This window comes from Squalius cephalus (genome assembly GCF_949319135.1).
Source record: "Squalius cephalus genome assembly, chromosome: 22".
NCBI classification, from domain to species: Eukaryota; Metazoa; Chordata; class Actinopteri; order Cypriniformes; family Leuciscidae; genus Squalius; species Squalius cephalus.
In genome coordinates, this window is record NC_137143.1 from 24,697,220 (window position 1) to 24,712,036 (window position 14,817).

The 14,817-nt window shown below is 34.8% G+C and overlaps 2 protein-coding genes across 3 annotated transcripts; one reads left to right on the forward strand and one right to left on the reverse strand.

Moving 5' to 3' along the window:
- Positions 1-1,217: 1,217 nt before the first annotated feature.
- Positions 1,218-4,642, forward strand: LOC307150648 (uncharacterized protein). Its single transcript, XM_079858034.1, has 5 exons — positions 1,218-1,306; positions 2,964-3,306; positions 3,466-3,588; positions 3,717-3,850; positions 4,076-4,642. Exons 1-5 carry the CDS (start codon positions 1,295-1,297, stop codon positions 4,307-4,309), a joined length of 846 nt encoding a protein of 281 aa, XP_079714160.1. The 5' UTR covers positions 1,218-1,294; the 3' UTR covers positions 4,310-4,642.
- ace2 (angiotensin I converting enzyme 2) lies at positions 4,624-12,849 on the reverse strand. Of its 2 annotated transcripts, none has more exons than XM_079858033.1 (18): positions 12,570-12,849; positions 11,948-12,106; positions 11,729-11,822; positions 10,642-10,785; positions 10,389-10,501; positions 10,207-10,312; positions 9,961-10,058; positions 9,525-9,694; positions 9,016-9,242; positions 8,767-8,911; positions 8,584-8,682; positions 7,235-7,357; positions 6,958-7,136; positions 6,586-6,644; positions 6,396-6,496; positions 6,189-6,305; positions 5,557-5,751; positions 4,624-4,824 (listed from the first exon to the last, which is right to left on the reverse strand). In XM_079858033.1, the coding sequence occupies exons 1-18, from the start codon at positions 12,801-12,803 to the stop codon at positions 4,722-4,724; spliced, it is 2,466 nt and encodes an 821-aa protein (XP_079714159.1). In that variant the 5' UTR covers positions 12,804-12,849; the 3' UTR covers positions 4,624-4,721. The 2 variants fall into 2 exon arrangements, with proteins under 2 accessions (XP_079714159.1, XP_079714158.1); XM_079858032.1 differs by having other exon boundaries at positions 6,586-6,665.
- Positions 12,850-14,817: the final 1,968 nt, after the last annotated feature.

Genomic DNA, 14,817 nt, shown 5'->3' on the forward strand with positions numbered 1-14,817 from the left:
CGTCAAATCTAGAGAAATGTTCGAGGTGGTCAGCGGGGTACAGTTGAGACACAGTGTAGCCTATCAAATGTACCCGCAACTAGAATCATATTGGAACACGTGCAGTTTAGTTACACGATGTAAGATCACAAGTTACATTCATTATTTATTAGGTTATTGTTTGCATTTGATCTGTTTTATTATTGATGTTTGCAATTGTTCAATGTTTTTTTACTGTTACTCAACTTTTCAACTGTTAGGCCTACTATTAAAATGAAATGATGAACTGAAATTAATTGTATCGCTGTTTGCCATTACTACAATATTTTACAAATGAACTACTTTTAACCAAACAAATAATCAAATAAAAATACTAAATGGAACTAAAAACTGTTGAATTCTCATTTTTAAAGGTATTTTACATTTGCAATGAATTGGTTAGGCAGCTTTGCAGTATTACGGATGGGTGTCTCAACTACTAGGGTACAGGTACAGTTGGAACAAAAAAGCTTCTTGTGTTTATGAGCTAATTGTTGCAAATATGACCTATAGGCTACTTATGGATGTTAATAATTATTAATATTTAAGTAGACAAGTAAAGGTGTCATATGAAAAAATAACTTATTTCCAGTCCCTAGTTTTGGTGTGGTAACGGAAAAAGCAAAAAGTGTAGGCTACCAACTGAACCCAGTCTACCCTACTAACCTACTAGGGCACATCTACCCTACTAGAGCACGTTCGCACGTGCGCACTCTTCAAGAACGACGCTTTAAATCTCTTGACAAATTAAAAGACGTAAACGACATTTGTATGTCTATTCTAGATAAAAGATAGCCTATAGATTGTACTGAATGTCAGCTTGTTTATTTGGCTCAAGATGAGAATTCATTGATATCATATCACGACAAACAAGAAACGCTTTTAACCACAGCTAACCACCGCTCCAAACCTGTCGTTGAACTTTGCCTGGCTTTTTGCCAATGTTCGTTGGAATGATGGCTTGAAACGCACCCCAGCTTGTCATAGAGTTAAAAACATTTTTTGTCTTTTAAGTTCATTTTAACAAGTAGGCTATATTATATTATTACCTCATGCTTTGGATAGGTTTAATTAGTGAACATTTTGAAATCATTGGTTAATTTGTTTTGGTATGCAAAGAGAGCTGTATGGCCAATGAGCACGCGCCTTACCTCACGCGTTTGTGTAATTTCTATTACAACTTCCTTTTCCAACCACATCAGAGTTACTAACTTAGAAAAGGCAGTGTTTCCAGAGTCAGGGCTCACATTCTTCTTTCATCAGCACATTGATCAACATGGCAGCAGAGGTATGCAATTTTGTTCCAACAGATTAATCTTTTTATAATTAGCCTAGCAAAATAAAAGGGAACACTTTACAATAAGGTATTACATAGTTAATTCGTTAAGTAACATGAACTAACAATGAGAAAACTATTTTTACAGCATTTAACAACCTTTGTTAATGTAAGTTAATAAAATGTACGTTCATATTAGTTCACAGTGCATTAACAGATGCAACTTTTGATCTTAAAATTAGCAAATGCTGTGATTTACACGAACTAAGATTAATAAATGCTGTAGAAGTATGGTTCATTGTTAATTCATGTTAACAAATGAAGTGTTATTAAAGTTTTACACAAAAAAAAGTAATTGATCAATGTCTGTATTACTGTATATCTATCATCTGTCTATCTATCGTATATATATCTATTTATCGTATGTCTATCGTATATCTGTCTATCTATCATCTGTTTGTCTGTCTATCTATCTATCTATCTATCTATCGTCTGTCTATCGATCTCTCTATCTTTCTGTCTATATATCTATAGTCTGTCTATCTATCTATCGTATATCTGTATATCTATCATCTGTCTGTCTATCTATGTATCTATCTATGTATCTATCTATCTATCTATCTATCTATCTATCTATCGTCTGTCTGTCTATCTATCTCTCTATCTTTCTGTCTATATATCCATATATCTAGAGTCTATCTATCTATCGTATATCTGTATATCTATCATCTGTCTGTCTATCTATCTATCTATCTCTCTATCTTTCTGTCTATCTATCTATCTTTCTATCTCTCTATCGTCTGTCTGCCTGTCTGTCTGTCTATCTATCTCTATCTTTCTGTCTGTCTCTATCTATCTATCGTCTCTACAGTATCTATCGTCTATCTATCTATCTATCTATCTATCTATCTATCTATCTATCTATCTATATCTACAAAGGGAGATAAACTCTAGATAAGTAGCAAAAAAATAAAATTGTCATTTTTTTGTCTTTTAAGTTCATTTTAACAGGTATGTTATATTACTTTAATAAATGTAAATTTAAAAATAAAAAATATTGATAAAAATATAGTAATTGATCAATGTCTGTAAGTAACACGTGGCATTTCGTGTTCTCTGTGACCCAGTTTACACATGTTCTGTTTAGTTAATGTGTTCTGTAATTAATCTCATTAGCTCATTTGTTTGGTTCCTACTTATAAGTCCTCAGTTCTCCCTCAGTGTTTGTCAGTTCTCGTTTATGTTGGTCTGTATATTATTCATGTCTGCAGTTTATTTATTAAAGTTGATGTTCTAGCATTCTCCTTTCGTCTTTGTGAGTTTATCCTACATGTAATGTTACACTGTATTAGTGACTCCTGACATAGTCACTCCTACTCTATTTATTCACAAAGGGAGATAAACTCTAGATGATAAGTAGCAGAAAAATCAAGGCCTTTTCTGATGTTCTATTTAAAGGATCCTTTTCTACTCGATCACATCCATGTTTATGACACAAGAGAGAAATGAAACTGATTTTTTACTATGGCCTTTTAGCCAAGTCAGAATGATCATGTGATCATGTGTGGGCGGCATTTGAAACAAATATTTCCGAGACCACCTCATTGTGGTTAATTTCTAAATCCTTTGTGTTTTCAACTGCACTGAAGCAAATAATTTCCTCTCGTAGATTGTACACCATCCGAGCCCTGGAAAAACAGAAGAGCGTGAATCTGAGGACACCACATTTGGCACGAAAAGGAAGATGAAACTGAGATTCAGCCTGACGATGTTAAGTGAGGAAGATTTGGAGAATGGTGGGCATCAGGAACGGTCACATCCTGTGAAAACTGAGTCGATAGATGAGGACATTGAGGACGACTGTTTCGATGATGACGATCAGCTGCTTGTTTCCCTGGCAAACATGAGCTTCAATCTGGTTGATGACCAAAGCACTGACGAACCTTCCTGTAGCTGTGATCACCAATTTAATGAAGTTGTGGTCACCTCTGAACAAGCTGATTTTGGCGCTAGTAAGAAACATTCAATAATCTTTTATTCCTCACCTTTTTTATTCATTTGAATTAACTAATTTTGAAGTGACCGTTCCATTTTTGTTGTTCATAAGAAACTACAACCCCATATTTAATAATAATATTAATTAATATCTAATTCTGCTGCCTTTTTCACAGTTTCTACACAAATTGGAAAACTGATTAATGAAAAAAACAATTTGTTCCTGAAGTCAAAATCAGTCAAAAAGTATATTGCATCCGGTCAGTGTGATCAGATATGTTTGGTGGACACTATGTCAGGTTTGTATCAAATAATAAAAATGTGTTCAAAAAAATATAGATATTTATGCCACTTTTCCTTGTGGCAGTCCTATTTTTGTTTTTGTTTTAAAAATGACATTTCTTCCACATATTTTGAATTTATTCAGCAAAAATCACCATCTTCCGATGCATGGCCACCAAAGACACAGAATTGCATGTTCCTGTTGTGCTGAACTTCACTGGCACAGATAACTACTTCTGCTGCACCAATGAAGGAGACGAAAAGATGTTGAAAATTACAGTAAGTTTTCAATAATGTTCTCTGTTTCTTGACTTTGCATTCGAGCTTTGTTAGGGCTGCATATTGTGTCATTTGTATCTTAATATTTTCTGAACGGCATGACATTGGGATATAAAATTCAGAAAATAAGATATATTTACAAAGTCTCCCTGCTCATGCAAAATTACTCGCCAATCGATTTTTTGTCCCATAAGCTGCAGTTTAACAAAATTATGTTTATTTCAGAGTTACGACAAAAAAAAGCTACACATCTCTGGAGATGATCCAGAAAAAATAGCCCTTGTTTTCTACATGACTATAGCCCCGTCGGGTCACCGGCATTTTGAGTCAGCGCTCCACAGAGGATGGTTCATTCACACTGTGGACAGTGGCGATGTGAAACTGGAAAGAGGCAGACTTACATCCAGCAACTGCTTTGAATTAATCAAGACTGATGCCACAAAAACCTGTACATTTTAAAATAAAGATTTTATTTAGAATGTGCTTCTTTTTTGCACTTTTATGCTGAACTGCTTTTCATTATATTGTAGTGCCACATCACTGGGTATGTTTTTATAGTATGTAAAAAACAACAACAACATTCTAAGTACTTTATCCATAATATTAATCTATTTACATCTGTCTGTATAAGCTATTAGCAATTTGAGCCATCCTGATGGTTACAGTAAATTCATCATTTGTCATTATGTGTTAATGTATCTTTTTTACACTTTTACATCAGACATTTAAACATTTTTGGGGGGAAAAAGTGATCTGTTCATTGTATTAGAAAATAAAAAAGTCTCCAAACGCATGCGATGATGTTGAAGCTTTTTTCATCACTCTCAATTCTGATGTTAGAGCAGAGATGTTTTTGAAAAACCCTTTTTCTTTACAGTCCTGTTTGTTCAATGTCTTGCTCGAAGGCTTTGTTTACTTCTCCTTCATCTGAATTATCATATGGGTTCATAGTCTCCTCGGCCTTCTTAGCTTTCCTGAAAAATTTGGAAATATAATCATTTAGTCACTCAGCTAACAAAAATCTGTTATAAGAATGTTTTGCTATCGTCCAAATTAAGTAATGAAAATGTTATTTCTGAACGTTCAAAATGTCCAGTTTGTTAAAAAACAAAAACAAATGTTAAACGTTTTTTTTTTGCGAATGTTGGGAACATTCCATTATAAAATTTTGCAAACATTATGGGAATGTTACTTTTGAATGTTCTCTGAATATTCTGACGAACTGACATTTTTCAGGAAAAAAGTTCCATGAACAATGTATTTTTGTGCTAACAATTTGACTGTCAGCGTTACTGGAAAAATGTTTGTTCATAACTTTGAGAGAACCTTGCCAGAACATTAGCCATAATTCTGTGATGCTAGCTAACAGCAAACTAGCTGTGGTCAAAATGTGGATTTCAATAATATTTTTGAAGCTCATATTTCACTATTTCTATAGAAAATAATTTTTATAATGTGTTTAATCCATAATATGGATGCCAAAAATAAAGTGTTACTTATAGTATTGTCCCAGAAAAGGATGTTGGATTATGTCATATTTGTGTATATATATTAATATTGTCTACAATGCATTTAGCTATACAGTATGTAGCTGTTATGATGATGCAATTCCAACAAGAATTGCATAATTCACTGTCACTAAAATGTTTCTAAACCACGTTCGATGATTGACTCATTCTTGAAGGGGCTTCCCCTCTAGTACTTACTTCTTCCTGTTTAATATCCCTGTGGTAATAAGATAAATCCCTCCACACACAGTTACTCCAATTACCACTCCAAACACCACCAGCCAAACTGTGAACTTTTCCTCTTTGGGTGGAGCTAATGTTGTTTGCAGCCCAACAAATTCCAGTGTTTCATCATTGAGTAGAAATGCACCATTGATACGTTCTCTTGACAGCCTGTGAAGAGTTAACAAGGGAAATTCTACAGGAACAATTGCTTTAGTTCCTCATAATTATGTTATTTTATGGCACCCAATATTCATTCAATTATTTCCAAAATATTAAAATGTATTCAGTTGTTGAGTTGAGATTAAGAATAAAACATGGAATAATCACAATAATATTCAGTTTTCAAATGTTTTATATCAATAAAATAGTTTATAGTTAATATATTAAAATATATTCATAATATATAAATAAAATAGTATATATAAAAAATAGTATATATATATATATATAATAGTATATACATATATAAAATAGTATATATATATATATATATATATATACACAAATAATATTCTATAATTAAATAATAATAATGTATTATTCAATATACAATATTTAATGTTTTTTATTTCTATATTTGTATATAGTATGGTTTCAAGAAATACCAGATAGCCGCTTCTACGTCTGCCTTAGGAATAACTGTGTCTGGTATGGTTGGATCCATCACAACAAAATAGAAGGAGATTCTGGCGGTCTCATTGTACGTGTGGATGTTCTCTGGCCTGCGTGCAACAAATATGTTCATTTTATGATGAAAATGATTCAGGTCTCATTACTCTGATATGCGGTTCGTGAAGGATAAGGATACTTACATGAAATTCTTTTCTATATTCTTTTCTTCCAAGTAGTACTGGCGCATGGCAAAGCCCATAGTGGACTTAAAGAGATACATTTCATTTGTATTCCAGGGGTACTGGAGATAAGAATGAACAATAATTAGCAAATTAACATTCTATTTGTATCTGTAATTCATTATGAGTGTTAAAATTGAAATAGACTCACTGCTTTATCTCCCATGGCAGATTTTAGGCTTATTCTGACTTTGAAGGCGTTTTCTGAATCTGCACGATTTATATAGGAAGCTGAGAGTAAGACAATACGCCTAATGAAAAATGTTGTCATTTTTCAACAGACAGTATGTTGGCATGTCAATACTGGAACTTTATTTGGACTGTATTGATGGATGAGGGTAATATAATTTAACCATAGATTTATTATTAATAGAATCTACAGAAATTTAACCATTTTTAAGTACAACCCCTCATTTAGTAGTTACTTTTGCTTTCTTACATCTATCAGTTTCTCACATTAACTGGGAGGAATTTTACTTTCTGTAAAAGAAAAGTAAGGTTTATGTTCAAATGAAATACTAACTTGGGTTGATATTGACGTTCCAGCCGGGCACTCTGTTGTTCTTCTGGTTCTCCTGCTTTAGCCAATCCAGGAGAGTGCTGAAGTAATGTAGCAGTGGCTGGGAGTCTATCCTCGTGGTTCCTGCAATATCTTCCAGAGCACGAGTCCAAGACACGGATCGGCCTAACTCAAGCATATGTCTGCGGACCATCAAAGAATATAAGTCTATTGCAGTGTAAAGTTAAAAGTAGAAAGTATATCAGTAAGCAATATCAAAGACACAAAGCATTCTGCACACCTGAGTTTGTTCCCAGCTTTGGTTGAGTTGGTAATGTCACATTTGTGAAGGGGACCGGTGTGGCCAGCTGCCTCACATAATGCCTCTTGAAACTGGAACTGATATATGGTTCTAGTGAAGTACCTATTAGAGAAACAAGACATAGCTATTCATATGACTATTAGCCAAAGATTTAGCCTATACTGTATTGCACAAAGAAAGACTTAATTCTGACTTAATTCAGAAAATAATTCCGGCTATACAAATTATTACAGATGCAGATTTCCCAATTCATTTCAGATTCACAAGCTCTCGGTTTGATTCATTGTGGTAGGCTCATGTCTCAGTTATAATCGGTGTAGGGTGTGACACATTACTAAATTATTTACTATAATTAATTACTTTTCCCTTGAAAACGTAAAGTAAGAGACTCATTTAATTACAGTTACTTCTGATGTAATTGCATACTGTATAAACTATAGAACAATTCTATATAAAAAAATTGTCGATTTAAATTATTTAAATACTTTGGTCAGTTCAAGAAAAATTTATGCAATTTTTTTATTTGACAGATTTAAAAGAACAGTTTCATGTCTATCCTTGTATTGTTCAACTGGTCGAGATTTATATGGTTTTTAGAAAGTACTAGTAATAAGTAATACAGTACTTATAGAGAGAGGAATTAGTACAGCAATCTAATTACACTGTTGAAGATGTCATTAATAGCTAGTAATGAATTACTTCTTTAGAGTAACTTACCCAACACTGGTTTATAAAGTGCATTTTGTTTAAATATGAAAAATATTCTTTCTCAGCTAATGCTGTAAATAACACAATAAGGTTTTTTTTCTTTTTAAAGAACCAGCTCAATTGAAAGTACTGGCTCAAAAGAGTCATTTGTTTTTGGAATTGAGTTACCCTGGTCACGCAATTTGTTCTGATTCACTACAAAGAACCGTCTCAAAAGAATCATTTGTTTCAGGAATCGGCTACATTGGTCCTGCATCATGTTCTTATTCACTACAAAGAACCGTCTCAAAAGAGTCATTTGTGTCTGGAATATATGCAATGTATGTTTCTATTCACTAAAAAGAACTGGCTCGAAATTTGTTCATGAATTGGACTACAGAGGTCACGTTGTATGTTTGTTCTGTGCGGTCTGCGAAGATCTCAATATAAAGACGTTTCTGGTAAACTGTATTTTTATTGCATTGCCTTTAACACAGACTTCACATTTTCAACTAATGTGAAATATGGACTGTTTTAAGATTTGATATCAGGACTGTTCAAATAAAAACGCAACTTATGCAGTGACAAAGACAATCAGCACTTTGTCAAATACAACCCTTTATTAATACAGATTGCATTACCTGATAAAAGAATAATCCCCAGACACATGGAAAAGTGCAGGTGGGTCACAATACGACTCATCTCTGGGCACAGCCTCAGCCACTCCAACTAGTTCTCTCCTGCGGTAACAAATGTGATGAGCCACACTGAATAAAACTTCACAATGTTTGGATTCTGATCCTACGTTTCTTCTTTTCACTCACTTCATTTGCCACCAACGGAGCATCCACTCGTCTTTGGGAATTGTCTCTTTAAAGGCTTGCCACCTCCATTCCTCCAGCATGTAGGTGAAGGGCAGAGTGGCCACGATGGTGAGGGCCTGCTTCAACAGGAAGTTAATCTCGGTCTCTGTGCACACAGAAAACGTTTTGGTAAAGAATGATCTGCTAAAATCAGTTTATGTTCATTTAGATGAAGTCAGACTCCTGACTCGGCATGCAATGGCCCTTTACCACTGTCCTCCTTGAAATCAGCAGGCAGAAGGCCCAATGACTGCAGGTGAGAAGGAGTGGCAGCAGAAAGAGACATGATCTCTCCCACAGCCTCATGGAAGCCTTCGTTAGCACCATCTCTCAGCAGGTATGAGAGGTTACGGTAGGCCATTTGGTATTGGTTATGTCCCATCTCATGGTGAACAGTTAAGAAATCATCCATGTTCACTTTAGTGCACATTTTGATTCTGTAAAAAAATAAAAATTCATTTTAAAATAATAATTGCTATACTTTTGAAATGTTCTATTTATGATAATGCTGAAAATTCAGGTTTGCCATCACAGAAATAAATTACATTTTAAAATAAATTCAAATGGAAAGTTATTTTAAATTGTAATATTTTACAGTATTAAGGTTTTTTTATCAAATAAATGTAAATAGCAAAAGGAAATAACTGAATTGAATTGTTGAAATTAGTATCTTATCTACCAGTTAATCATTGCCAAGCAAAGCAGTATTATCACCCCACCTGAAGTCCTCTTTGTTTCCCATGTCCCATGCGGTAGGATGGCACACCACATCTCTTCCTTCAGGTTTAATAAACATCGAGTTTGTCCAGAAGTTGTCAAACATTGCAGACATGTTTACGGACATAAAGAATTTTTCTGCCTCTTTAAACAGGCGCATTTCATCCCAGCCCTGAAATGGACAGTGGTATCAAATAATTAGAAAAAAAAAAGAAAAAGAGATGACTCCATTATCTTCAGGGATGCTTTTATTGCTCCAGCTAAAGAACAAAATGATTAATAGAATAGATTACATTTAATCTTTGATCAAATAAAATGTGAACTGACCTTGTACTGTTAAACATATATAAAGATAAAAGATAAAACCTCGGAGATAAAGAGACGCTCAGCTCAGAGCAAAAGGGTAGGGTATAGAAATAAACAAGTCACATGTCTTACCTGGGCCACCATTGCAGAGCTCACATCAATATCAGGCTTTTCTGGATACGGGATCATGAGAGGATACAGATTGGTCCAAAACCTCCCCCACATATCACCTGAATGCGAAATGTCAGAAAATATCACCATTATCTCCACATTTTATCAGACAGCGCTATATCCTATTAGCATATATGTATTATATTATCTGTCATGAATACCACTGTTTTGGCACTGTGAATCACTTAATAATATTCCATATATTACCAAGCAGATGTGCTGGAAGGCAACCGTCAGAAGCGATGTGTCCAGGATAGACGCCTTGCAGTTTTGCTCTCACATAAGCATGAAGCTCTTTATACAATGGTAAGATCTGGAACATCATATTAAGTGTGAGTTACTGAATCAAAACCAAAGAAAGTCTTGTTTCGACTTTTTTTTTGACCAACCTCCTTGTAAACGCGCCTGGCATCTTCCATAACTTGGTCTCGGGAGTAACTGTATTCGGGTCCATCAATGGTTTCGTAATCCCCCCTCCAATAATCTCCATGGTCTTCGTACCCTTTCAGAAAAAAAACAAAATTAAGTGAACAACTTTTATTGTTGGCCACCACCAGATTAGCTGTTAAAGCAATAAAAGCAAAAGTGTAACATCATTTCTGCTAACTAAAAACCTATTTCATAAAAGAACAGAGTTCGTACTGTTAAGTTTGGCAGCTTCGTTTTTCAGATCGACATATTTCTCATACAGGGGTCTCATCTTCATCCCTGTCGCCACTCTCCAGCCCTCCCACACATTCAGACGCTCGTAGTAGTCTCTGCTGTTTGCCATGATGCTCTCTAGGCCTAGTGAAAGAAAAATGTAGTCAGGTGAATTGGTAGTTTATGTTAAAAAGACATTCATACACTAGTGTTCAAAAGTTTGGGGTTGGATATTATATGTTTTTGAAAGAAGTGTCTTATGGTCACCAAGGCTGCATTTTTTTTATCAAAAATATAGTAAAAACTGTAGTATTGTGAAGTATTATTATTAAAAAGCTGTTTTGTCATTTATTTCAGCATAACTGACTTTTCCAGCATCATTACTCCAGTCTTTAGTGTCACATGATCCTTTAGAAACCATTATAATATGCTGATTTGATGCTCAGGAAACATTTCTTATTATTATCAATGTTGAAAACAGTTTTTTTTTTTTTTTTTTTTTTTTTTTGGGGGGGGGGGGGGGGGGGGATTCTGACCGCAAACTTTTGAAAGGTAGTGGACAATAAAAACATCCTTATGTTCTCTTACAAATCTGATAAAGAAATTGCTAAATTTTTAGGGTACAAATCTTTGAATTCTGAGGATTTCACTTTGATCAATTAAACTGAGAGCTCTTATTGAGAACTAACTGAATAGACAACATCTGTTTCTCAAATTCTGTGAATCTTTCTGTAGTGTTTGGGCCTGATGATTCATTATTGAATCTTTATTGAATCTTTATTAAATCTTAAAGGATTATGACACAGCAAACCTTTCTGGCCATTTTACCTTTCCTTCACCTTATGTTTCAAATATTATATCCTTTTTCTAATAAACATCAATGTTGACTAACCACGTTCAACAATGGATCTGAGAATAGAAACTGACAGTTCCCATTTTCAGGTTTGTACACGTGTATGAATGAAGCAGATCATAGAAGCCTTTTACACAGACTCTTTTATTATCATGAGTATGAAAACAAGGTATCTGTTAATGATCCTGAGATTTCGCTTTATCATTAGGATGGTGATATGTATGCGGACATTACCTGGCTCCAAAGTCTGACAGTCAGAGGGGTCGTCCATTTTGCACACAGTCGCTGTGTTGTAAATTGTGCTCATCTGTGACATTATATCCCTCAACTGTGATACACAAGGCATTCAGAGCATTTTAGTTTTAATCCGCATGCAGGAGAAGTGAAACATGTTAGCGTGGTGGAAAACATGGGTGAGGTGACATTATTGTAAATCAGCAATGTCATACTTACTTCGCTAGCCTTGTCAGGTGAAAGTGCCCCCGATCCTTTATCTTGGAGCTTTTGGAGCTGCATTATGATCTCTGGATCGGAGATCTGATCGATAGGGAAGGCACTGGACTCCTCTGACTTCTTGTTGTAGTATTCGCTCCAGACTGCATATGCTTGAGCCTGAAGAGAAGTTTAAAGAGAACTCATTATAGAACACCCAATTTGTGATGTCAATAGCTGAATGGGTTAAAACTGTCTGTAGAAGATAGAAAAAGATGCTCAACTTGTCATGAAACACCCATATCCAATTACTACTAACGTTGTTCAATTATTATTTTCACCAACAATTAGATAATTTGTGATTTCAATAACTAAACGAGTTAAAAACTGTCTGCAAAAGATAGAAAGAGATGCTCAACTTGACATGAACACCCATATCCAGTTTCTACTGATGTTTTTCAATTAATATTTTCCCTAAAAATTTGATATTTTGTCATTTCAATTGTCGAACTGGTTAAAAACTTTATTCAAAAGCTCGAAAAAGATTCTTAACTTGTCAAGAACATCCATATCCAGGTGATACTGATTGTTCAATTCATATTTTCCCCCAAAATTAGATGTAGTCTGTTTACATCACACTTACCTCTTTATCTGCATTTTCCTGGGAAATATCTGTGTTGTAGGCCCAGGATGAAAGGGAATACTGGTACACGAGATTAGATGCCTCCTCATCAAATTGATTTAAGAATTCCCTGGCTCTTTCCTCCACCGTCTGAGAGCAGGCCATGGAGGCCATGGCCAAAAGCAGGAGCCACCGAGCACACATCATGACAGCGCGTATCCCACCGACACTGACTCTGTTGTTTTCCCCATGCATGCTTTTATTGGAGGCAACTTAATTGCTTTGCCCTTTGACCAGTGCCATAACCTAATAGAGCAACATTCTGTATGAATGCAGGTGGGTTGGTTCCAGTAAATGAGTCTCACTGGACATTGCATAACATATTTTCTGCTCAAATTACCATATTTACAGTTTAGAGAAGTTTTTTATGAATAAAACGGCAAGTTCTGTAGAACACCTACCAACTGCCATTATGATGCTAGAGTGTTCTGAACAGTTGCCAGGGTGCACATGAAATTTATCCAGAATTTGTTTTTTTAAAGGTTTAATTGGAAATGTCTTAAATGATTGAATAATACTTTCATGATTAAGGGGCTATTTCACTTTTTTCTATTGATAAAGTATGTTTACGAGCTGCTTAGTTCATACAATTAAATTACTTTTAAAAATAGATTAAAACTAAATTAATTAATTAAAACTAAATCCATAAAATCCCATGATGGGAACCTCCTAACAGGTTCTATGAAGCACCTGGAAAAACCCTTTAAGGTTCTATGTAGAACATTTTCTTCTAACACGTTGCTGAATTCATACTACTCTTACTATTCCTGCCATAGAAAGATATGGTTAACATAGTAAGAGTAGTAGGCCTATATCTTATACCTATTTTAGCGCATACTCTTTTGAGTGGGTATATTTTGAATAAGTAAGTACTTCATGACCACTAAAGTACGTTCTATATTGTATGAATTTAATCTGGACGTACAACATCCGCCATGTTGTCATTATCATGTGACCTACAAGCGTCAGTTGCGTCGCTTAACTGCCATTCACAAATCCTCTCCCACCCATGGCCTCATAGGATAAGTGTCCATCGTGCACACTTCAGAATGTGAATTCGGACATACTTCCTTTGTCTCGTACTGATTTTGGATGCAGGCAGCCATACTCTCCTGAGTAGGAACTTAAGTAATTACTTAAGGACAACATAAGAGCTACTCGTCGCTCTGCTGTCATTATCATGTGACCTGCGTCAGTTTCGTCCATGGTTTCGTTCGTCCCTTCACTGCCATTCACAAATCCTCTCCCGTGGCCTCATGGGATAGGAAAACTTCCATCTTATGCACACATCTCGCGGGAAGTGGTAAGTCATCCGGGTACACATTTCTGGCACATTCTATTTTTGTCACTTTTTTTTTTTTTTCAACTGTAGACAGAATCACTGATTTTGATGTGTTCTATCTGTTTTTGTCGCGTCATTTCAGCATTTTATTATATTTAATTGAAATGTGGGCTTATACGGGCAGAGTTGGCTACCTGTTGTTTTCAGTAACAGCTAAAGCAAAACACACCAAAAATACTGATTTCTATAAAGAGACCTCTTTACTTGAGCAGCGAGTCCTTTGTGCAAACATAATATAGGCCTATAAAAGCATAAATCACTGACCGTAAAGGCTAAAGTAGTTCTTTATCACGATAAGGTGATGACTCAGAGAGTTCATAATAAATTGGATTGAACAGAAAGATATTTATACAGCTGGATATTGTGCTGAGGAACAGATAAATGTTTTAAATTTCTTCTGGAATAATGCCATAAATTGTTGCAATTGTTAGAAAATTTTAATTTGGAGCCTTTACGCAGGGTTTTAACCCCACATTCTCTTTTCAATTACTAGTCTAATGCTCAGACAAACTTTCAGTTTTTAGTTTCAACTTTCTGAGTTTAAGCAGATTGCTAACAGATCTGTTTAATGTTTAGTTTAGCTCATCCATCAATGAGAAGATGTGGTTCTATCTGTTGTGTGGCTGTTTTATGGTTTCCATGTGAGGTTTTAAAGCAAAGGTTGGGTTAAAGTAAGATAATCTTTGTCAGATAAAATCCAGCACACAACAAAACGTGATTAAATGTTAACTAATACAATCGTGATTAATCACTACACTTTCTTTCTATCATACATTTTCTCAGTGTTCTTAAAATTACTTCCATTTTGATCCTTGTATTTTGTGAAAAATAACATTTTCAATTAGTTTAATTAAATATTAAATGTAT